Raw genomic sequence first — 22343 nt, 5'->3', positions numbered from 1 at the left:
TTCTATAAAAGGCCTCCTTCTATGACACATGCAGAATTTGGGAAGCCAAAAAATGGAAAGCAGGGTTGTGAAGTGCAAGAAATGAGAGATTCAAGTAGATCTTTCACAAAACATCAGGGAAGGAGACACAGCATCATATTCATATTTAAAAGATTTTTTGGGCTTTTTTTCCATAGAAAATTTGGAATAAGACTGCATAGATTTGATCCCTTGGTGACAGCTGAGGTCATGGCTGTTGGGACTGGGACTCGCCCCTGCCCTCCATCCATAGGACACCAGGCTGGCTGTCCCAGCAGGGGCGGTCTAAACAGGTCTCACACAAGGAGCAGGCTCCTCAGGGGACAAACTCTTTGTCTGATCAGCAACAAATTCCAACTCCTTTGACCATAAACCAAGACTCAATATATATGTCTAATTTGGCAGACAAAGGCTTGTTAATTGTGGGTGTTTGGTGCCTTAGAGGTCAGGCTATAGGGGTGGGAGGGACATAGGCATTCTGCGGAGACACTGAGCAGGGGGAGGGGATAGCTGCAGCATCCTGGAGGAAGGCCTGGAGCAGCTGGCTGGGAGCTGTTGGCACCTGGACATGCAAGGTGCTTGCGTCATGGGCAGGCAATCCCAGCTGTGTGGAAGGCAGACCTTCGAGACGCAGGGTGCCTGTGTCATCGGAAGGCAATCCTGGTTGTATCGAAGGCAGAACTTGGGGCCGCAGGGTGCACATGGGGGCTGCATCAGGGGTAAGTTGAGGCACCTCCCCTGTAGGGAATAGAGGAGAGACAAGGTCACCGAGACGGCATTGGAATTGGGCCTGGAAGGCCACGGTTGCCTGGCTCCAGGGGGTCGGGACCAGTCAGGGCCGATGAGGGGCCTTGCTGGTTCTCCTGCTCTCCCCTGGGTGCTGGCCTCCAGCCTCACTCCTCCTTCCAGGCTCAAGTGAGGCACTGCATGTCCACCCTGCCTTCCCCAGCCTGCCCTAGGCACGGTGATTCTGGTCGCCTGTGCTTGGGGTTCACCTTGTCTGTGTGCCCCTGGGCTGGCAGCCTGGGGAGCAGGCAGCAGGAGGCCCTGCTCCCTGTGGCCCAGCGCTGCCCAGAGGCTCTGGCGAGCGTGTGTGGCAGGGAGCCTCACCGCGCCCTCAGGCCTAGCTGCAGGGCCCTGGGCAGGGGGAGTGCGGCAGCAGCTTTAGGAAGAGACTGGTCCAGACTCGGCAAACTCTCTCAGCAGGTCCAACCTCCCCTGACTTTGCTGTCACAACCCCACCCCCACCCCAGCCCCATGCCCTCATTCAAGCTCAGCTGAGGACCCCCAGCCTTCACTCAGAGTGCTCAGATGTGCCAGGGAGAGTGGCTGGTGCACAAGGGCCAGCTGGCATGGACTCGGCCCCTCCTACTCCAGGAGATCCTGAAGGCATTAAGAAGGGGGCCCACACTCCATGAGGCAAGACACTGCAGTTCCTAGAGGACCACAGGACTGCCTAAAACCCAGGGACACCAAGGGCCCCCTGGGCAGCCAGGCTTTTAGGAGCAGGGGCAGAACAAAGGCCCCTCCCCAGGTTGCCTGTGACCCCTGACCCCACATGCACACTCCCGCTTCAAGCCCTCCTGCCCTCTGTGCCTGGGCGGTGATGTGCCCTTGCTCTGTGCAAGGGCAGAATACGACAGTCCCTGCTCAAAGCAGTTTCTACTTCTGTGTCTTGCTATGGCTGGCCGAATAAGGGCCCTGAAAGATACCTGGGCCCTAATCCTTGGAACCCTGGCTAGGGCACCTTATGTGGCAAGAAACTTTGCTGCTGTGATCAAGTGAAGAGTCTCGAAGTGGGGTGATCAGGCTGGATTATCTGTGTGGGCCCGTTGCAATACCAAGGGTCAACAGAAGAGGGAGGCAGAGGGGCATTTGTCCACAGAAGAGGAGCTCCCAGGTGTGGAAGAGCAGAGAGACATGTGAAGACGCTGTGCTGCTGCCTCTGTGGCTGGAGGGAGGCCGGGAGCCAGGCAGTGCTGGGAGGCAGCGCTCAGTGCTGGAAAGGGCAGGGAGTGGATTCCCCCAAAGCCTCGGGAGGGAATGTGGCCTTGGTGACACCCTGATTTGAGCTCTGTGAATCCCATTTTAGACTTCTGGCCTCCATAGCTGAGAGAGCATACATTTGCATGGGTTTAAGCCACTAAGAGTGTGGAACTGTCACATCAGCAGCGGGAAACTGACACACTTCCCCAGGAAGACAACCTGCAGTAAAAGCCCTGCTCTCCACCAGACTGAAGGCAAGACCAGGAGAGGGCTAAGCAAATGTTCACTAAAGACAGAGTATGGTCTCCTGACTTGCCCCACGCAGTCCCCTGCCTCACTGTGCAGTCCTGGGCCTGTAAGGGTCAACCAGGAGGGAGGGGTCAGACTCAGAAGCCTGGAGAGTGGAGGGTGGGTCTCAGCCCAGCCCTCTATTGACTGAGGGGTTTGGAGCAGGTTCCAAATCTCAATGATTTCCTCTTCACAACACAGGTAATCACCTCCAGCCCCAGGGGCACAGTGTAGGGTAGCTTAAGGCATCAACTCTTGCACAGTGAAGTGCAAGAGTTAATGACAACACTCTATGAGGGGAGAAGGAAGCCATTGCTATGACCTCCAGGCCCTTCTCAGCCCTGTCTACAGGGCCATTTGTCCTCGCTGATGTCATCTGGCTCTGATATCTGCAGTCTTGGTTCTACCGTCCACCACTGTGGTCTCTTTCAGTCCTCCTGGGAATCTCTGTGCCATTAACCTGCCAGTGGCTATGATCCGCTGTTAGGGCAGCCTACACAGGAGAACAAAGAGGCTCCATGACAGGTACAAAGAATGAGTGCATGCATGTTGTCTGTGGCATAATCTCAGGGGCTGAGGCAGGTGTTAACAGCTGGACTTAAAATGGAATCATGCTCTTTGGTTGCTATAGCCTTGTGGTACAATTTGAAGTCAGGTAATGTGATGCTTCCAGATTTGTTCTTTTTACTTAAGAATGGGCTATTCAGGTTGTTTTTTGATTCCAAATGATGCTTAGGATTATTTGTTTCTACTTTGAAATATGATGCTGGTTTTTTGATGGAGATTGCATTGAATGAGTAAATCACTTTGGGCAGTGTGGACATTTTAATAATGTTGATTCTACTAATCTATAGGCTTGAAATGTTTTTCCGTTTGTTCGTGTCATCTGCGATTTCTTTCATCAGCGTTTTGTGGTTCTCCTTTTAGAGGTCTTTAATCTCCTTTGTTGAATATTTTCCTAGGTATTTTATTTTCTTTGTAGCTATTGTGAATAGTATTGAGTCCTTCATTTGACTGTCCACTTGAATCTTATTAGTACATAGAAATGCTGATTGGGGTACATTAATTTTGTAACCTGAGACTTTGCTGAATTCATTTATCAATTCTAGGAGTCTTTTGGTGGAGTCTTAGGGTTTTCTAGATACAAGATAATATCATCAGCAAACAGGGATAGTTTGACCTCCTCTTTCCTGATTTGGATGCCCTTTATTTCCTTCACTTGGCTGATTGCTCTGGGCAGGACTTCCAATATTATGTTGAATAGAAGTGGTGACAGTGGTCATTTTTGTCTTATTCCAGTTCTTAGTGAGAATGCTTTCAACTTTTCCCCATTCAGTATGACATTGGCTGTGAGTTTATCATCTATGGCTTTTATAATTTTGAGGTATGTTCCTTCTAGGCCTAGTTTGTTGAAGGTTTCTATCATGAAAGTGTGCTGGATTTTATTGAATACTTTTCTGCATATGTTGAGATGATCATGTGGTTTTTGTTTCTGTTTCTCTTTATGTGGTGAATCATGTTTATTGATTTCCATATGTTGAACCATCTTGGTATCCCTAGGGTTAAACCCACATGATCATAGTGAATTATCTTTTTGATGTGCTGTTGAATTTCATTTGCTATAAAAGTATTTTGTTGAGGACTTTTGCAACTATGTTCATAAGGAATATTGGTTTGTGGTTTTCTGTTTTTGTTGTATCCTTTTCTGGCTTTGGTATCAGGGTACTACTGGCTTCAAATAGAGACATAGACCAATTGAACAGAACAGAGAACCCAGAAATAAAACCATCTACCTACAACCAACTGACCTTTGACAAAGCAGACAACAATATAACACTGGGTAAAGGAAGCCCTATTCAATAAATGGTGCTGAGAAAACTGGATAGCCACGTATAGAAGAATGAAACAATAATCCTGTCTCTAACCATATACAAAAATTAACTCAAGACAAATTAAAGACTTAAATGGAAGACATGAAGTCATAAAAATTTTAGAAGAAAATGTAGGAAAAATTATTTTAGACAAAGAAATTTTGACTAAGAATCCCAAAACAAATATAGTAACAACAAAAATAAATAAATTACACTTAATTAAATTAAAAAGCTTTTGCAAAGCAAAAGAAATAATCAACAGAATGAACAGACCACCTACAGAATGGGAGAAAATATTCACAAACTACCCATTCAACAAAGGACTGATATCCAGAATATACAATGAACTCAAACAAACAAGGAAGAAAAAAATAGCCCCATCAAAAAGTGGGAAAAAACATGACCAGAACTTTCTTGAAAGAAGATAGACAAATGGCCAAGAAACATAAGAAAAAATGCTCAACATCTGGGAAATGCAAATTAAAGCTACAATGAAATAAGATCTTACCCCTATCAGAATGGCCATTATTAAAAAGACAAAAACAATAGATGTCGGTGTGGATGCAGATAGAAAAAAAAAATGCTTACAGACTGTTGGTGGGACTATAAGTCAGTACAATCTCTATAGAAAACAGGAGGTGGAGAAAACAGGAGTATGGAGGTTTCTCAAAGAAATAAATGTAGACCAACTATTCGATCCAGCAATTCCACCGTTGGGTATCTACCCAAATCAAATGATGTCATTTTATCAAAAAGACATCTGCACTAAAATGTTTATCACAGCACAATTCACAATTGCAAAGATGTGGAATCTATCTAAATGACCTTCAAGTTATGAGCGGATAAAGAAAATGTGATACACACACACACACACACACACACACACACACACACGCACGCACGCACGCACGCACGTCCATGGAGTCCTACTCAGCCATAAAAAAGAATGAAATAATATCATTTGCAGCAATGTGGAGGGAACTGGAGACCATTTTTTAAATAAAATATGAATCATTAACATTCAAACTATTTTTTTAAATTTCTGAATATTATAGGGATACAAATATTTTGGTTACATGAATTGCTTTTGTGCAGTTTGAGTCAAAGTTGTAAGTGTGCTCATCCTCAAGATAATGTGCATTGTACCCATTAGGTGTGAATTTACCCATCCCCTTCTTCCCCCTCCCACTTGCTTGTTTTCTGCTGAGTTTTATTACCATATATGCACATGAGTGTTGGTTGATTAGTTCCAGTTAAATAGTGAATACATGTGGTGTTTGTTTTTCTATTCTTGCGATACTTTGCTTAGAAGAGTGGTCTCCAGTTCCGTCCAGGTTGTAACAAAAGGTATTAGTTCACCATTTTTTTAAATGGCTGAATAGTACTCCATACTATACATATACCACATTTTATTAATCCACTCACTTACTGATCGGCACTTGGGTGGATTCCAACTCTTTGAAATTATGAATGGTGCTGCAATAAACATTTGAGTGGATATGTCTTTTTGAGAAGACTTTTTTCCTTTGGGTAAATACCCAATTGTGAGACTGTTGGATCAAATGGTAGGTCTACTTTTAGTTCTTTGAGGTATCTTCATACTACTTTCCATGAAAGTTGTACTAGTTTGCAGTCTCTCCAACAGTGTATAAGTGTTCCTTTCTCTCCACATCCACAGAAGCATCTGTTGTTTGGGGACTTTTTGATAAGCACCATTCTCACTGGAATTAAACAATATCTCATTGTGGTTTTGATTTGCATTTCCCTGCTGATTAGAGATGTTGAACATTTTTTCATATATTTATTGGTCATTAGTGTACCTTCTTTTGAAAAGCTTCTGTCCATGTCTTTTGCCCACTCTTCAATGGTGTTGTTTGATATTTTCATGTTGATTAGCTTGAGTTCTTTGTAGATTCTCACTATTAGCCCTTTACTGGATATACAGCAAGCAAATATTTTCTCCCATTCTGTAGGTTGTCTATTCACTCTGTTGATTGTTTCCTTGCTTTACACAGCTTTTTATTTTAATCAAGTCCCATTTGTTAATTTTTGTTGTTGCTGTGATTGCTTTTGGGGTCTTCTTCATAAATTCTTTGCTTAGGCCAATATCTATACGAGTTTTTCCAACATTTTCTTCTAGAATTCTTATTGTTTCATGTCTTAGGTTTAAGTCTGTTTTCCACCATGAGTTAATTTTTTTGATTGGTGACAGGTGCAGATTCTGTGTCAGCCCTCTACATGTGGCTATAAGTTGGAGCTAATAGATGGGTACACATGGGCACAAATTAATATAAAGGACATGACAAACCAAGAAGGGGGGAGGGTAGCAGAATGGGTATGGGATACAAACTTACCTTTGAGTACAATGAATACTATTCTGGTGATGGGCATACCAAAAGTCCTAACTTAAGCATTATACAAGGTTAAGTTAAGATAATACAAGTTATCTTTATAACAAAAACACTTTTACCCCTTTAATTAATATTTTGAAATTTAAAAATGGAACCAATTTCTCCACATCCTTGCAAGCATTAGTTATTTTTTGTCTTTTGGATAAATAACCATTCTAGTGGGGGTGAGATGATCCTCACTGTGGTTTTGATTTGCATTTCCCTGATGATTAGGGATGTTGAGTAATTTTTTGTGCATTTTTTATCCACATGAGTATCTTCTGTTGATGAATGTTTATTCAGATCACTTGCCCACTTTTTAGTCAGCTTGTTTACAATTGTCCTGTTGAGATGTTTTAGTTCCATGTATATTCTGCATATTCATCCCCTGTCAGATGAGAGTAGTTTGCAAATGTTTTCTCCCATTTTGTAGATCATCTTTTCACTCTGTTGATTGTTTCCTTGGCTGTGTAGAAGCTTTTTAGTTTAATATAATCCCATTTGTTTATTTTGGTTTTGCTGCCTGTGTTTTGGGTGTCTCATTAATAAAACATTTTCTGGACCAATGTCCTGAAGTTTTTCCCTATGTTATTTTGTAGTTTCATAGTTTGAGACTTACGTTTAGGTCTTTGATCCATTTTGAGTTGATTTTTGTATATGATGAGAGGTGGGGATCTACTTTTATTCTTCTGAATATACCCAGTTTTCCCAGCACCATTTATTGTAGAGACTGTCCTTTCCCCAGTGACTGTTTTTGGCACCTTTGTAAAAAAATCAGTTGGCTGTACATATGTGGGTTAATTTCTGGATTCTCTGTTCTGTTCCATTTAGCAGAATGTGTCTGTTTTTATGCCAGTACCATGCTGTTTTGGTTATTTAGTACAGATTGGTAGTGTATGTTGAGATCTGGTAGTGTCTTCCACTTTGTTCTCTTTGCACAGGATTGCTTCGGCTGTTCAGGGTCTTTTGTGTTCCGTACACATTTTAGAATTTGTGAAGAATGTCATTGCTATTGTGATAGGAATTTCACTGAATCTGTAGATGGCTTTGGGTAGTATTGTCATTTTAACAATTGAATCTTCTGAACTCCGAGCATGTGATATTTTTCTATTTGTATTATTTTTAATTTTTTCATCAATGTTTTGTAGTTTGTAGAGGTCTTCTACCTCCTTGTTTAAATTTATTTCTAAGTATGGTGTTATAGCTATTATAAATGGGATTGCCTTCTTGATTTCTTCTTCAGCTAGCTGGTTGTTTGTATATAGAAATGCTACTGCTTTTTGTATATTAATTTTGTATCCTCTGACTTTACTGAATTTGCTTACCAGTTCTAAGAGTTTTTTTGTAGAGTCTTTACATTTTTCTATATGTAAGATCATGTCATCAACAAAGAAGGACAATCTGATTTCCTCCTTTTCAATTTGGTTATCTTTATTTTTTTCTTTTGCTTAATTGCTTTGGCTAGGACTTCCAGGACTATGTTGAATAATAGTAGTAAGAGTAGGTATCCTTGTCTTGTTCCAGTTCTTAGAGGAAAAGCTTTCCCCTGTTCAGTAGGATGTTAGTTGTGGGTTTGTCATATATGGCTTTATTATGTTGAAATATTTTCCTACTATACCTAACTCATTGAGAGCTTTTTTGTTATCCTGAAGGAATTTTGAATTTTATCAGATATTTTTTCTGCATCTAGTGAGATGATCATATGGTTTTGTTCGTCATTCTATTGATATGGTATATAACATTTATTAATTTGCATATGTTAAACCATCCTTGCATTCCTAGGATAAATCCCACTAGATCATGGTATTCATATATTATATTTTGGAAGTGTTGTTGGGTTCAGTTTTCTAGTATTTTGTTGAAATTTTTTGCAATTACATTGATTAGGGATATTGGTCTATAGTTTTCTTTTTTTGTTGTGTCCTTGTCTGGGTTTGGAACCAGGATTATCCTGACAACATACATTTAGTTAGAAACAGTTCCCTGTGCTTCAATTTTTTGGAATACTTTGAGAAGAATTAGTACTAATTCTTCTTTAAAAGTTTGGTAGAATTCAGTGGGGAAGCTATCTGGTCCTGAACTTTTCTTTGTTGGGGGATTTTTTTATTACTGATTCAATCTTGTTACTCTTTACTGTTCTGTTTGTTTTTCTATTTCTTTTTGTGTCAATCTTGGTAGGGAGTATGTGTCAAGGAATTTATTCATTTCCTTTAGGTTTTTTAATTTATTGGTATATAGTTGCTCCTAGTAGTCTCTAATGATCCTTTGTATTTCTCTGGTATCTGTTGTGACATCTCTTTTTTTTATTTTATTCATTTGGGTTCTCTCTCTGTCTTTTTTTTTTCTTAGTCTAGTTAGTTTTTATCTTTTCAAAAAACCAACTTTTCTCATTGATGTTTTTTATCTCAATTTTGTTTATTTGTGCTCTGATCTTTATTATTTCATTCCTTCTACTAATTTTAGGTTTGGTTTGTTCTTGTTTTCTAGTTTCTTGAGGTGCATCATTATGTTGTTTATTTGAAAATTTCTAGTTTTTTATGTAGACATTTATTGCTATAAATATTGCTTATCTCCTAATACGTCTTTTGCTGTGCCCCATAGCTTTTGGTATATTGTGTTTCTATTTTCATATGTATCATGAATCTTTAAAATTTTCTTTTTAACTTCTTCCTTCACCTATTTGCTGTGCAGGAGCATATTGTTTAATTTCCTTGTATTTGTATCATTTCAAATGCTTCTCTTGCTATTGTTGTCTACTTTTATTCCATTGTGGTCAGATAAGATACTTGATATGATTTCAATTTTTAAAAATATTTTGAGACTTGTTTTGTGTCCTACTTATGGTCAATCCTGTAGTGTATTCCATGTGCTAATGAAAAGAATATGTATTTTGAATCTGTTTAGTGAAATGTTCTGTAAATGTTTGGTAGGTCAATTTGGTATGGTGCAGTTTAAATCCAACATTTCTTTATTGAATTTCTGTCTAGATAATCTGTCCAATGGCAACAGTGAGGTGTTGAAGTCCCCAACTATTATTGTATTGGGATATATTTCTCCCTTTAGATATAATAACACTTGCTTTATATATCTGGGTGCTCTGGTGTTGGGTGCATATATATTTACAATTGTCATATTCTCCTGCTTAATTGATCCCTTTATGTATATAATGTCCTTCATTGTCTCTTTTTACAGCTTTTGACTTGAAATGTATTTTTTTGGTATAAGTACAGCTACTCTTGCTCACTTTTGGTTCCCATTTTCATAGAATATCTTTTTCCATCCCTTCACTTTCAGTCTTTATATATCTTTACAGATAAAGAGAGTTTCTTGTATGTGGCATATAGTTAGGTCTTGTTTCTTTAGTCATTCAACCAGTCTATATCTTTTAAATGGGGAATTTAATTCATTTACATTCAAGGTTATTATTGATAGGTGAAGACTTACTCTTGTCATTTTATTGATTGCTTTCTGGTTGTTTTGTGTATTCTTTGTTTTTCAGTTCCTCTCATTGTATATTATATTTGTGGTTGGGTGGTTTTCTGTAGTGATAAAGTTTGGTTCCTTTCTCTTTCTCATTTGTATATTGGCTTCCCAGGGAGTTTTAAAGTTTCCATGTTTTTGTGATGGTGTTTATCATCTTTCACTTCCAGATGAAAGACTACCTTGAGCATTTCTTATAAGGCCTGTCTTATGGTGATGAATTCCTTCAGTTTTTGCCTGTCTGTAAAAAAAAACAAACACTTTATTTCTTCTTTATTTCTGAAGGATAATTTTCCTGGGTATAATATTCTTGACTGACAGTTTTTTTTTTTCACTACTACTTTGAATATATCACCCCCTTCTCTCCTGGCCTGTAAGGTTTCTGCTGAGAAATCCAATGTTAGTCTAATAGGGATTCCCTTATATGTAGCTTGACGCTATTCTCTTGCTGCTTTTAGAATATTTTCTTTGTCCTTGGCTTTTGACAATATAAATAGGATGACCTGTTTCAGTTGAATACTTTTCAGATTCTATGGGCTTCCTCAACCTGATATCCATCTCTTGCTCTCAATACTTGCGAATTTTTCTGCTATAATTTCATTTAATATATTTTTCCTCACCTTTTCCCTTCTTTTCTTTTTCAGGAATGCCCATAATACAAATATTTGTTCACTTAATGTTGTTCCTTACATCCTGTATGGTCTCTTCATTCTTTCTTGTTTTCTTTGTTCTCTTTACTCCAATGAATAGGAACAATTATTTTTTATTTAAAAATTTTAGGCCGGGCGCGGTGGCTCACGCCTGTAATCCTAGCTCTCTGGGAGGCCGAGGCGGGCGGATTGCTCAAGGTCAGGAGTTCGAAACCAGCCTGAGCAAGAGTGAGACCCTGTCTCTACTATAAATAGAAAGAAATTAATTGGCCAACTGATATATATAAAAAATTAGCCGAGCATGGTGGCGCATGCCTGTAGTCCCAGCTACTCGGGAGGCTGAGGCAGGAGGATCGCTGGAGCCCAGGAGTTTGAGGTTGCTGTGAGCTAGGCTGACGCCACGGCACTCACTCTAGCCTGGACAACAAAGCGAGACTCTGTCTCAAAAAAAAAAAAAAAATTTAATATTATAGCACAGTTTCTAAAAAAATAAATAAAATAAAATGAAACTGAAGCCAAACCTAAAAACAATTATTATGTACATGACATTGTCCCAACCCTAGAGAGGATGCCAGGATGTAGACAGGTCAGTAAAAATGGGCCCTGAATGCTGCTTTCTCTTACTGGGACTCTCTCTTTTAATGAGAGTGACCCTTCTTCCCTCTAGACTCCAGCCCTGGCACCTGCCCTCTCTTGCCCTGTCCTACTGGCCCCTACCTTAGGATGACGCTCACTTTTCCCTTGTGCTCTCTCAGACTCTGTTCAGAGCCATCTGTGTCGGCAGGCTCCCATCCACCCTCATTCTCACCCACCTGGATTCTTTCTGACTGTTCAGGATTTCAGCCTCCCTTCTTAGTCTGACTGAATTATGTTTCCCTGATCTCCCTGCCTACCTCAAAATCCAGTTGTCACAAACCATCTTCCTTTTCAGCTCACACCCTTTGGTAATGCTCCCTAGTGTTGGGAGAATCCAATTCCTACACCCAACCCCACACACCAGGCTCTTGAGCTTGTCACTACCCTTCTTTGAGGCTCCCACAGCATGGGGGCTACTACAAGACCTGGCTATGCCCCTAGAACACTCTCTTTCACTCCTCTGCCTCAAGAGCCCTCCTCCTCACCTCTCCATTTTGCAGGGCATTTTCTGAGCCTAGCCGCAGTTCTGATGATGTCTCTGCCAAGCTGCCTTCCCTGAAGCCAGGCTGGGAAGAAGCACCCTAGCCCTAAAGTCCCAGAGCACTTGAACTGAGTTCCTTTCCCCAACACAAAAGTCAGACACAGGCCCCCCACTCTTTCTGTCTCCTGGAACAGTTTGGGGGCTCCTTCACCTCATAGGCCCCTGTCCCTCCCTGTCTCGGGTCACACACTGAGCTAGGGCCAATCCCAGAACAAGAGCAAGCAGAGCCTGGCTCAGACCTCAGCCTGGAGGCACGGGGACAACTTCTTTCCACTTCTACTTGGAGCTCAGGACAGGCTCAGCAGCACACTCCACCCACCACCAACCTTCTGACCAAGAATTGGCTGGGCCCAGAGCTGGGACACACCATCAAGATGTGCCAGGCCATAGCCAGGCCTCACTGGGGTGGCTCTGTCAGGGGGAGATTAAAGGCCCCTTTTCACACCTTGTGGGAGTTACTCAGCTTCCAACCTTGGCACAGGGAGGATCTTCTCTAATGTCCAGTTCTCTCCTCTGTTCCAAGAATGTGGCCAGTAAAGCCTTCATTACAGACCCTGAGGGCCAGACTATCCCTAGGGCCCTGGTGGAATCTGCAAAATGTGGGACCATGGAAAGGCCAGGCAGATACACCCCAGCTGCAGCCAGGAGCCTGGCTCTCCAGGGCCCCAGGGCCTGAGCAGGGCAGCCTCTGGGGGTGGGGGTAACCATCAAAAGGTTTCAAGTGCTGATCCAATGAGGGGGAAGCATGAAGGGCAGAAGCCCAGCCGAGGTTCACCTCCAGCTCTACGACTCCTGGACTTTCGGACCTGGGACACACCACTCAACCGCTCTGTGCTCAGTTCCCCTCAGCAAACTGGGGCAATAAACAGTAGCACCTACTCATACAGACACTGGGAGGATAAAGCAGTGAACACAGGGAAGGCTCCTAGGCTAGCAACTGGCCCGCGGGGCAGCCCTCACTATCAGTCCTCATTGACTTTAGGTCACAGGAGAAGTACAGTAACAATCTCGGTTCTCCCCATGGCCCCAAGGCGATGACACAAGGAGGGACGCTTTACCACCTTCTAGAACCGGTCAGTGCTGCCCAGACCGCACCGTCAACCACACCCACCAGCACTCTTGGCACCCAGGGACCAGCAAAGGAAATGCAGCGTGCCTCACCCAGAAACGGTCGGGGGACCCACGGGCACCGTTTCCCCCTGTCCTGGGCGTTCCTGCCTGGCAGGTGCCCTGACACGGCTCTCTGAGCCACAGTCCCAGAGGGCCACTGTCAAGGGCAAAAGCAGTGGCCTCCTGCCCATTGGGAGGGTCCCTGTGCCCGGCTCACCTGGAACCTGCGTGGACACCACATCGGTGACACCTGGTTGCAGCTGGGCTGAGCGAAGCCACACATGGTGCCCAGATTGTCCTGAAAAGCAATGTGGCCATTAGGAAGCCAGGCGGCCTGGACGCTGCCCCAGAGGCGTCAGGATCCCACTCCCCGCAGCTCTGTCCCCAGGAAGACAGAGCTCCAGGTCCCCTGGGGAGGGGCCCTGGGGGCCAGTGTGCTGAGGGGTGGTCACTGAGGGTCACAGGGTCACAGTGAGGTTTGCAATCTGGCACAACACCGTATTTTTGGTGTAGGGGGAGGAGAAGCCAGGGCAGATCTAGAGGAAAAGTCCAAAGTGTAGAGTGAGGTGTGGAGGCCCAGCAGAGGTCCTGCAGGGCACTGGGCACGGGCCCTGGCAGGAAGTCGGGGCGGGCGAGGAGGCGGTAATAGGGGCACACGAGGGGAAGGCGATGCAAGGACTGTGCCCTGCTTAGGGGGCCGGGTCCCCGAGACCAGGGCAGAGAGAAGAGGCAGCAGAGTCCAGACGGGCTGGCAGCCATGGGCAGCAGCTCGGGCCCAGGGCTCTGCAGTGTGGCCTTCCTGGGCCCTGGAGGGGCTGGGGGAGGGCTGCGCCCTACAAGCAGGAACAAGGCGCTGGCAGGAGACTTCCTCCCACTGGAGGGCATGCTTTGGCTTCTCTGTGCCACACACTCAGGGGAGAGGCAGGTCTGGCCTCCCTGCTGCCCTCTGGGGCGGCTGAGGAGCTGGAGGCTCCCAGCAGGAAGCGGCAGAAGAGACCATGGTCAGAGCCCGGCCCGGGAAGGAGGAGGGCAAAGCCAGGCCGGACGTCTGGAGTTCTCGCCCCGTCACCACCAGCCCCCCAGGGGCCGCTCCCTCCCTGTCCGGAGCCCCATGGCTGCTGCCTGGCTTGTTCCCCGTCCCCTAATGAGGCCACGGGACTTCCTGGGCAAGGAGGGTTCCTCGGGGTGAATTCCCGTCGTCTGGGTCCCAGGGCTCAGACTCCTGCCCAGTTGCCTGTGAGGCCCTGTGTCTCCATCGCCACCCTCCTCCCTGCAGCCCTTGACACCCCATCTCAGCAGGTGACGAGGCCCATTCCGTGAGCACTTTCCTCACTCTGCTTAAATATCCTGCTGCTCCAGTGGGAAGGTGCCACCAGCATTTATGAAGCGTTTCCGTGGTGGTAAGTACATGGCTCAGGACTGGTTCTTTTTATTTTTATTTTAAAAAATTAATTTCAAGACCCTCTAGATTTATTTTGCCATGGGGGAAGTCAAGCCCTGGAGACTGAGTCACATAGCATGTTTGCAATCCTGCTTTTAAAAGATATCTTAACTCTCCTTCTCGCTCTCGCTCTGCAGGGGACTAGGAGAGGGGAGAGCAGCCCACGGCCTCCCTGAGAGAGTCCGGCCTCCTCTGCTGTCCTGTGCAGACCTCAGGCCAAATGGGCCCCAGTTACTCCTCCACGGTGACATGTTCACTACACCTTTCCTGAAAGAGGGTCTCGGCTGATCAGAACCTGTATCTACGCATTGAGCTTTACATAAAATATGTTAAAATTCTGTTAAACATTCCTGAACTTTGTCTCTATGAACAATCCCCAACTGCCACACTTTGAAACGCTGATGTCTGTGCCTTGGAGCCTGTGCCTCCCGGTCAGCTCAGCCTCAAACTTTGTGACAGAATAAACTCTCTTTAAACAGATTGTTGCAGGCTGACATTTTCCTGACCTGCATGAGCGTCTCGGTGACTCAGTTTGTCTGACTCATACATCTGACAACCACAGGCAGGTGGTTTCAAACTGAAGCCACTGCTGGACTGATGGCACCTCTGTGAGAACCAGGGACTGGCCACGTGTCACCAGCTGCCACTGTCCAGAAACCTGGGAATTCTCCCAAAGGGGCAGCTTCTTGTGCAGGACCGGCCTGGGGCTGGGGCACAGGAGCCTCACACCGCCTCCCGCCCTGGGGAGGCCCGGCCTCTGGCGTTCCTGCAGCGCCAAGCTGCCACACCAGCGCCCACAGAGCACGCTGCCTCCCGGCCCGGCCCCCGAGGCCTGGCCCAGCATCCCCTCCTCCTCTGCCCCAGCCTAGGTGTCACAGCCCCAGAGTGTCCTTCTTACCTTCCTCATTCTCGTCCTGCACAGTCTGCACACTCCTTGGTTCTCACAGCAACTGACAACCACTGTGGGGGCCGGGCAGACGGCAGGTTGCGGTGGGCATGGTGTCACGGGCTGTGTTGCTAACGGGACACACGCCAGTTCCACCTTTTAGAAGGAGAAAAACCGCTGTCTGCCTCCTTGCCTGGCAGACTCTGGGCAGCAGGGACGTGGGGTCTGTGGCCGCAGCACCTGGCACAGGGCCGGCTCCTCAGCAGACACTTGTCACTGAATGAAAGCACCAGTGAGGGGCACCCAGCACGGGCAGCGTCCTCCGCGGGAGAAACGCGCACACTGCTCAGGGCTGCGCACACGGCTCTTCCCCTAAACGCCAACGGCTCGGCCTGTGCCCTGCCTGCTTCCTCAGCCACTCACGTTGGCGGAAGCCTGTCCTGGAGGCTGAGTGGCCGTCCCTGCCCACGCCCTCTGCTCTGCCCCTGCGGCCACAGCGTCCCCAGGCCCACGCTGCCCGCGCAGAGGCAGAGACAGCCAGGGTGTTTCCACCGCAGCCCGGCCAGGGCCTCCTGCCTCAGCCACCCTCCACGGCCACTCACGGCCCTCGGGTCCCCAGCCCGGGTGAGCCACAGCCGGCTCCTGCCCTTGGTCCCTGTGCTCACTGGGGCTGGCGTCCCTCCCACCCCCTCAGCCCTGCAGTCCCTGGAGGCTGAGCCCAGCCAGCGCTCGGCCTGCCTCAGCCACCCTCCACGGCCACTCACGGCCCTGGGGTCCCCAGCCCGGGTGAGCCACAGCCGGCTCCTGCCCTCGGTCCCTGTGCTCACTGGGGCTGGCGTCCCTCCCACCCCGAGCCCTGTAGTCCCTGGAGGCTGAGCCCAGCCAGCGCTCGGCCTGCCGGGAGACGGGGACCAGACGCATCTCACGGAGCCAAGCCTCCATGCAGAGCCTGGGCTGGGACCAGGTCCCCAAACTGGAGGCTCCTTCTCAGAGCTCACCTGGGTCCTCACATCCCACCACAGCCCTTTGAGGACCACACTAGAGCTCCACGCATCGCAGCAGGGACCCCGCAGTTGCGGAACCTGGGGCCCAGGCTGCACTTTCCCTGACAGAGGCTCATGACAGGCGGTGCTGGGAGCGGAAGGGCCTTGTCTGGGTGACATCACAGTGAGTCCCACGCCATCCCCTGGCCACTCCCTGCCCCTCTGCAGCCCTCTCCTTTGCCCAGGAAGGTGGGAGCTCAGGGACACAGGCTTCACGGAGCCTCCTCGTGAAGGGCAGCGCCCCTCAGATGACAATCAGAACCAGAACCATGACTTACCTTTTCTGCCCTCTGCCCAGACTTCTTCTGGAATGTTCAAAAGAGAAAGATGTGAGATGGGGGGGGGGGGCTCTGTCTGGTCCCTGCACACAGACGGGACCCTGGTCTGGAGCAGCAGGACAGGCGCCAGACTGCGGGTGTCAGTCGGGGCCCGAGCCTGTGGCGCTGTGGCCAGCAGGCCCCACCTTACCCCAGGGGAGTCCCTGCACCCCTGCCCTGGCGTCCTCCGGTATCAGCCAGGTTATGGGCCCGGGCCCTGGAGAGACCCAGCCCAGGACGTGCCCCTCATCAGCCCAGAGCCCACATGGGGGGGAGGACACAGGGCCCACTGCCCTTCCCCTGGGAGAACTTCTCTGTCCCTGACCTCCCAGCCCTCAGGGACTGTCCCTCTCCTGGTCCCTGCAGTTTCTCTCCTTGCTGCTCCCCTGCAGAGATCAAACCCACTTGGTCTCTGTGGCCGTGCCCTGTCCCTCCCTCCCTGTGCTCTGTCCCCTGTCTTCTCCAGCTCTCTGGGTGGGTCCTGTCCACCCCAGCTCCCAGTGCCTCTGCCTCCCCGCCAACCCCGGGCGAGTGTCTGCCGTTTTGCTCAGGCTCTGCTTCACGTGGAGCATGGGCCACATCATACGATGGTGGACGTTTCACCCTGGGGGTTAGACCAGAGGCAGGACTGTGAGCCCCTGCAGGTGACAATGGTGGGGGCTTCATTTCTGTCCCTCCCCAGCCCTGCATGGGGTCCAGGAGGAGCTGGCACTTAGTAAGGACAGAGGAAGGCGTGGGGAAGGCACTAGAAATGGGCCAAGATCCACGCTGGGTTTTAAAGCACAGCCGGACCAGAGGTTACCGTCCCTCCCTGGTCAGCCCTGTTCTGCACTTGGAGCCATCAGTGCTTCATGCGGACCCTCCCATCCTCCCTCAACATGGAGCCCCCTCCTGGCCCGTTCCACCTGGGGCTTCCAGAAGATGGGCTTGTGTGAGGCAGCCCTGTTCCAGGGGCTGGGGTCACTTCTCTCAGGACCAGGGCAGGCCTTGGCCCCATGTCCAGGGCGTCCCAGGCCACTATCTGTGGCAAGCCGGGGCTGAGGTGTGGTGGAAGCCCAGGCTCTCCATGGCCTGCTAATGCAGGGACCGAAACTGCCCTCCCCTGGCTCACGTGATGACCTCGGAGCCAAAGGGAACCTGCCCAAAGGCAGGATTGTGGGGCCGTCACACGTTCTTGTTCCTCAGAGGCTGGGCCTGTTTGGGGGCCCCAGGGCCGGGTGGCAGGGAGCACTTACCTTCCTGCGGCACAGATACCAGATCCCACATATCAGCAGCAGGAGCCCCAGCAGGGCCAGCAGGAGCAGGGGTAAGAATAAAGGGTTGCTTGTCAAGCCCTCCAATGGGCCAGCTGGCTCGGGATCACCTCCAAGGCCCGGTATTGGTAGGCCTGGTATGCCCGGTATTGGTAGGCCCGGTATTGGTAGGATACTCTTCCGCCGTGAACCACTGATGAAGTCGTCGTCGTCGTCGTCTTGGACTAGACTGGCACTGCGTTGGGGACCAGCGCTCTGTAGGAGAAAGATGTCACCACGGATGATGCCTGGCAAATGGCACAAGTGTCAGCAGCGGGGGAGGGTTTGCTTGGCCCCATCTATCCCTACTCCCTTGGCCCCAGACAGCCCCACCTCAAGGGGCCACAGTGGGGCAGGAGCTGGGCTGGTCCCAGCTGGGCTGGTCCCCAGAGACCTGCAGGCCCCACCTCTGGCTCTGCTCAAAGGCTCTGCCCAGAAGGCCCAGGACACTGCCCAGTCTGACAAAGCCACCCTCGCTGCACAGCTCGGCTGCCAGCACAGGGCTGGGGTGAGGCCCGCAGGACCTACAGCCCGCAGATGGGTGAGGGGCGCGTGCTGAGGCCCAGGAGAGGTGCAGGCCATGAGCAGGGGCAGCCGACCCCTGCATGGCCCCAGAGCCTCTCTGCCGCCTTGGGCACACAACTCGGGCTCTGGCCTCAGTGTCCACACCGTACAAAGGGAAGGAGCGCCCCCGGTGGGCAGGTGTGAGGTGTAGAGAGGCCAGAGAGTCCTAACTCGGGCCTGGTCCCTGTGGGGGAACTGCAACGGGAACTTTCGTCCTGAGTGTTCTTCCCAATAAAGGGAGCGTGGGCTGCACCGTGGGAACACAGGCTGCCCAGTCCTCCCCTGAGTCCAAGGAGAGAGGGGAGACAGCCTGTGCCGGCACAGGCTGCTGAAGGAGAGACCCCTCAGGCTGAGGGCAGGGCCCCTGGCTGGGCTGGAGCCCCAGGGCTGCTCCCCAGGTCCTGCCTACATGTGCCTGGTGTCGCGGGCTGCCAGCGGCTGGACTCCCCATGGCCCATGTGTGCTCCGACTGCTGATCATGCGTGATGTGCAGGGACAAGTGAAGGCAGACCCAGAGGGAGGACTGTCAGCTCTGCTGGGTCCTCACCAGCCGGGACTGGGCACGGGGCGGTGCAAGTAGGCTCAGGCCCCCCTCCCCGCCCCCGGCACGTCCTCCTGTCATGCTGCCCTGAGCCAGGTGCACAAGTCACGTGCAGCTCTGACAAGCAGGCACCTGGGAGCAGCACCTTCGTCCCCAGGAGTCCCTTCCTGCGCCGAGCCCGGCCCACACCCCTGACGGCTTCCCCTCCAAGGCAGGGGACACACACACTGCAGGGGTCACAGGGTGAGCAGAGGGATGGCTCAGGAGCCCGAGAAAGGAGAGGCAGAAAGGAGCTGCACAGCAACAGCAGGTGGTCACCAGGTGTTCACCAGGCAGGTTTGGGGCCCGGGGATCATGAGTGAGCTTAGGGCCAGGTTGGCAGTCGGGGCACCGACTCAGTCACACACACCCTGTCTGCAGCCGGTGGATTCCTCCCGATGCCCTGTGCCTGGGACGCCCCGTGGAGGGGCCCTAGAGGTCCTGGACTCTGGCTCCTAGCAGCCAGCCTCCCAGCCCCACTCCTGCTCCAGGTGGAAGCCAGATGGAGCCGCTCCGGGGGCCTGTGTGCTCAAGCTACTTGGGATTACTGGGAACCAACTGCCCTAACTGGCCTCTCCAGGTTATAACTCTGTCTAGTGCAGGGGCTCTGGACAGCCTAGGGGGTGGATACATTGCCCCCATCCCACTTCCAGTACTCACACAGCCGGTGCTCTTTATACTAAGGTCATTGGAGAGGAAGTTTTTGCCATCATTCAGGCTTGCTTCAACAAAGACCTGCCTAAAGCACAAAAAGGGCAGATGGTGAGAACCAGCTCAGAGAGATCAAGTTTGTACCCTTGGCTCAAACCATCAGCCACAGCTCTGCTCATTGTAATGACTCTGAACATCAGCATGGGGGGGCAGAAAGCGACAGCACGGGGAACAGGAGGTCAGTGCCAAGCATGAAGAGGTCAACCTCAGCACTGAAGGCCAAGGTGTGTGGGTCATGCAGGGAGAGGCCCTACATGAGGTCTGACGCCATCATGACCGTGGGCTATGTGACCAGGGAGGGCTGCTTGGTGTCATCATCCAGATCCTTCTGTATTTACAGTGTGTGCTGGCTTCCATTTGAAAAGTGACCTGGAGCAAATGTACCATTCCTTGGGTGTGTCATGTCCTGCATCTGACCGCCCTCAGTAGACCCTGGGACACCACATGTCCCTTACTCCTTGGAAGTCACCAATGAAGGCAGGTCGGGAGGGTACCCTTAGTCCACCCACAGAGAGACACATGCTACCCCAGCAGAGGGGACATCCCACGTTCTGTGTATGTCATGGTGGCAAATGCTGACCACGTGATTCCCTGCCCACTAGGTACCCTACCAGGGGCACTCACTCTTCATGACTTTCTATGTTTGGTGCAGGGCAAATGATGGAATTCTCACCCATACCGATTGGTCGTTGATCTAGAAGGAAATGACATGAGAAGGATGTCAACGCACACGTCCACCCGCCGCCCCTCCCCCGCCTGCCCCCGGCAGGCAGAGCTGACACTTTGGGCTGTCCCGGCCTCTCCTCTCTGCCGTCCTCTGTGCTGAGACCCTGCCGAGCACCCAGGACGCCCCGCCCTGTGCAGAGCTTGGGGTTTGACAGGGGCGAGGCAGGCAGAGTCCCTGCTCTCAAGGGACTTACCTTTTAGGGACTGCAGGGGAGACAGACAAGAAAATAAAAACAGTGAGCAAAACCCACGGCAGAGGGTGCCAAGTGCTGTGCCTGCGCAGCGGGCAGAGGGAGCGGGGGGGAGGGGCGGGTGCTCATTTCGGGAGACTAGAAACATCTCTGTGATGCCCCACAGTTTCTTCAATTCTAGTTCATTTCTCATTCTTCCATCATATTCAAGTGAAATTAAATTCATTCTGCCGTATGTGAGAATGCTCACAGCACTGCTCTTCACCTTGGGTTGGGGTAATGTTTTTGTTCTCTTTCCCTGTTTTTTACAAGGCATAATTTTTATAATAAAAATTATAGTTAATATTTTAAAACAATTACAATAATTTATAACTTAAAATATAATTTTATAATAAAAATGTTATTTTATACATAAAAGTAATTTCCCTTATTTTTCTCTTTCTCATCTGGGGCAGCGCTATTGCTCACATCATGGGCCCTTTGCTCACGGCACAGTGTGTTGACCCTATCACAATAATCAGATTAGCCTTGAATTTCTGAACCACCGAACCTCTTCACGGATGCTAATAAGGAGAACTAGACACAAAAATTGATTGGGAGAAAGGATCTGCCTCTGAGGGGAAGAATGGTTGAAATTAACTGTGGAAAAGTCCCCAGGAGGTGTGAAATGACTTCCCAGGCGGGTGTTCGGGGCAGTGCAGGGGTGCCGGCGTGGGGTGGGCAGAGAGCCTAGCAATGCCGGCTGCTGGGAAAGAGTGTTCAAGCCAATCAGCTGACAAAGCACAAAACTTAAGTTGTCATATGAAAAACCTCATGGAAGCCCTGAGTTTTACATGTCTTACTGCACTTCTCTATTTCTAAAATGTTCCTGTTTTCATCAGAGGAGAAAGTAATTAGGAACATCAAAATCAGCCCTCATCAGAGCATCTGGGCCCCCTGCAATTGCAGCCTGCTCGGCCACTCCTGGCCCAGGCACCACCGGGAGCACAGTGGCCATCCGCAGAGCGCCAGGGTGGCTGCACAGGCTCTCCTGAGGGAGGCGCTGTGCTGGCCCACCGTGGAGAGAAAGACTGGGGACCCACAGGAAACCAGAACCCCACAGGCCCACAGAAGAAACACCTGAACACCCTTGCTGGGTGTGGGCAGGGCCCCACCTCCCCCAGACGTTCTTCTCAGGGAGGCAGGAGGAACCGACAGGGCAGACAGACCTCCTGGGCTGCTCTCTGGCTCTGCCCTGGAGCTGTGTGGCCCGAGCGAGCCCTTCTATCAGCCCTGCTTCTGCTTCTCTGCCATACAGAGCATGAAGAATCCACAGAGATGGTGTGTGCAGGGCACTGGGCACAGTGATGTAAGAAGTACTCAGTGAACGTCGCTCTCTGTAGGAAGGGGTTGCTCAGTCCTTAGCCACTCCCGAGAAAGTACATTCCAATGAAAACCTACTTCCCTGAGACCATGCACACGGCTGTGCCCAGTGAGAATGTGGCAGTGACGCCCCTGCCCCGTTCTCTGCATCATGGAAAGAGGGGAGATGGCCAACAAGCCTCCTGGGGAACAGGGGTCATTCTGGGTTCAGCAGATGGCCCTGGAATAAGGTGTCATGGAACATAATCTAATCAGATCCA

The 22343-nt window shown here is 49.4% G+C and overlaps 1 protein-coding gene across 1 annotated transcript in view; it reads right to left on the bottom strand.

The window, feature by feature from the left end:
* Positions 1-412: 412 nt before the first annotated feature.
* The window catches only part of LOC105863936 (anthrax toxin receptor-like), a 39422-nt gene continuing 17491 nt past the window's right edge, over positions 413-22343 (bottom strand). The window contains exons 11-17 of the mRNA XM_012751520.3: positions 20429-20498; positions 19754-19832; positions 17893-18165; positions 16619-16645; positions 15310-15453; positions 13188-13268; positions 413-756 (exon numbers count right to left, since the gene is read on the bottom strand). Of these exons, the coding sequence (XP_012606974.1) occupies positions 469-756; positions 13188-13268; positions 15310-15453; positions 16619-16645; positions 17893-18165; positions 19754-19832; positions 20429-20498 (962 nt within the window). The 3' untranslated portion in view covers positions 413-468. The remainder of the gene's footprint in view (positions 757-13187; positions 13269-15309; positions 15454-16618; positions 16646-17892; positions 18166-19753; positions 19833-20428; positions 20499-22343) is intronic.

The sequence above is a fragment of the Microcebus murinus genome, chromosome 14, assembly GCF_040939455.1.
Source record: "Microcebus murinus isolate Inina chromosome 14, M.murinus_Inina_mat1.0, whole genome shotgun sequence".
In the NCBI taxonomy this organism is placed as follows: Eukaryota; Metazoa; Chordata; class Mammalia; order Primates; family Cheirogaleidae; genus Microcebus; species Microcebus murinus.
Note: the sequence above shows the minus strand (reverse complement) of the source record. Positions and strands in the feature narration are given on the sequence as shown.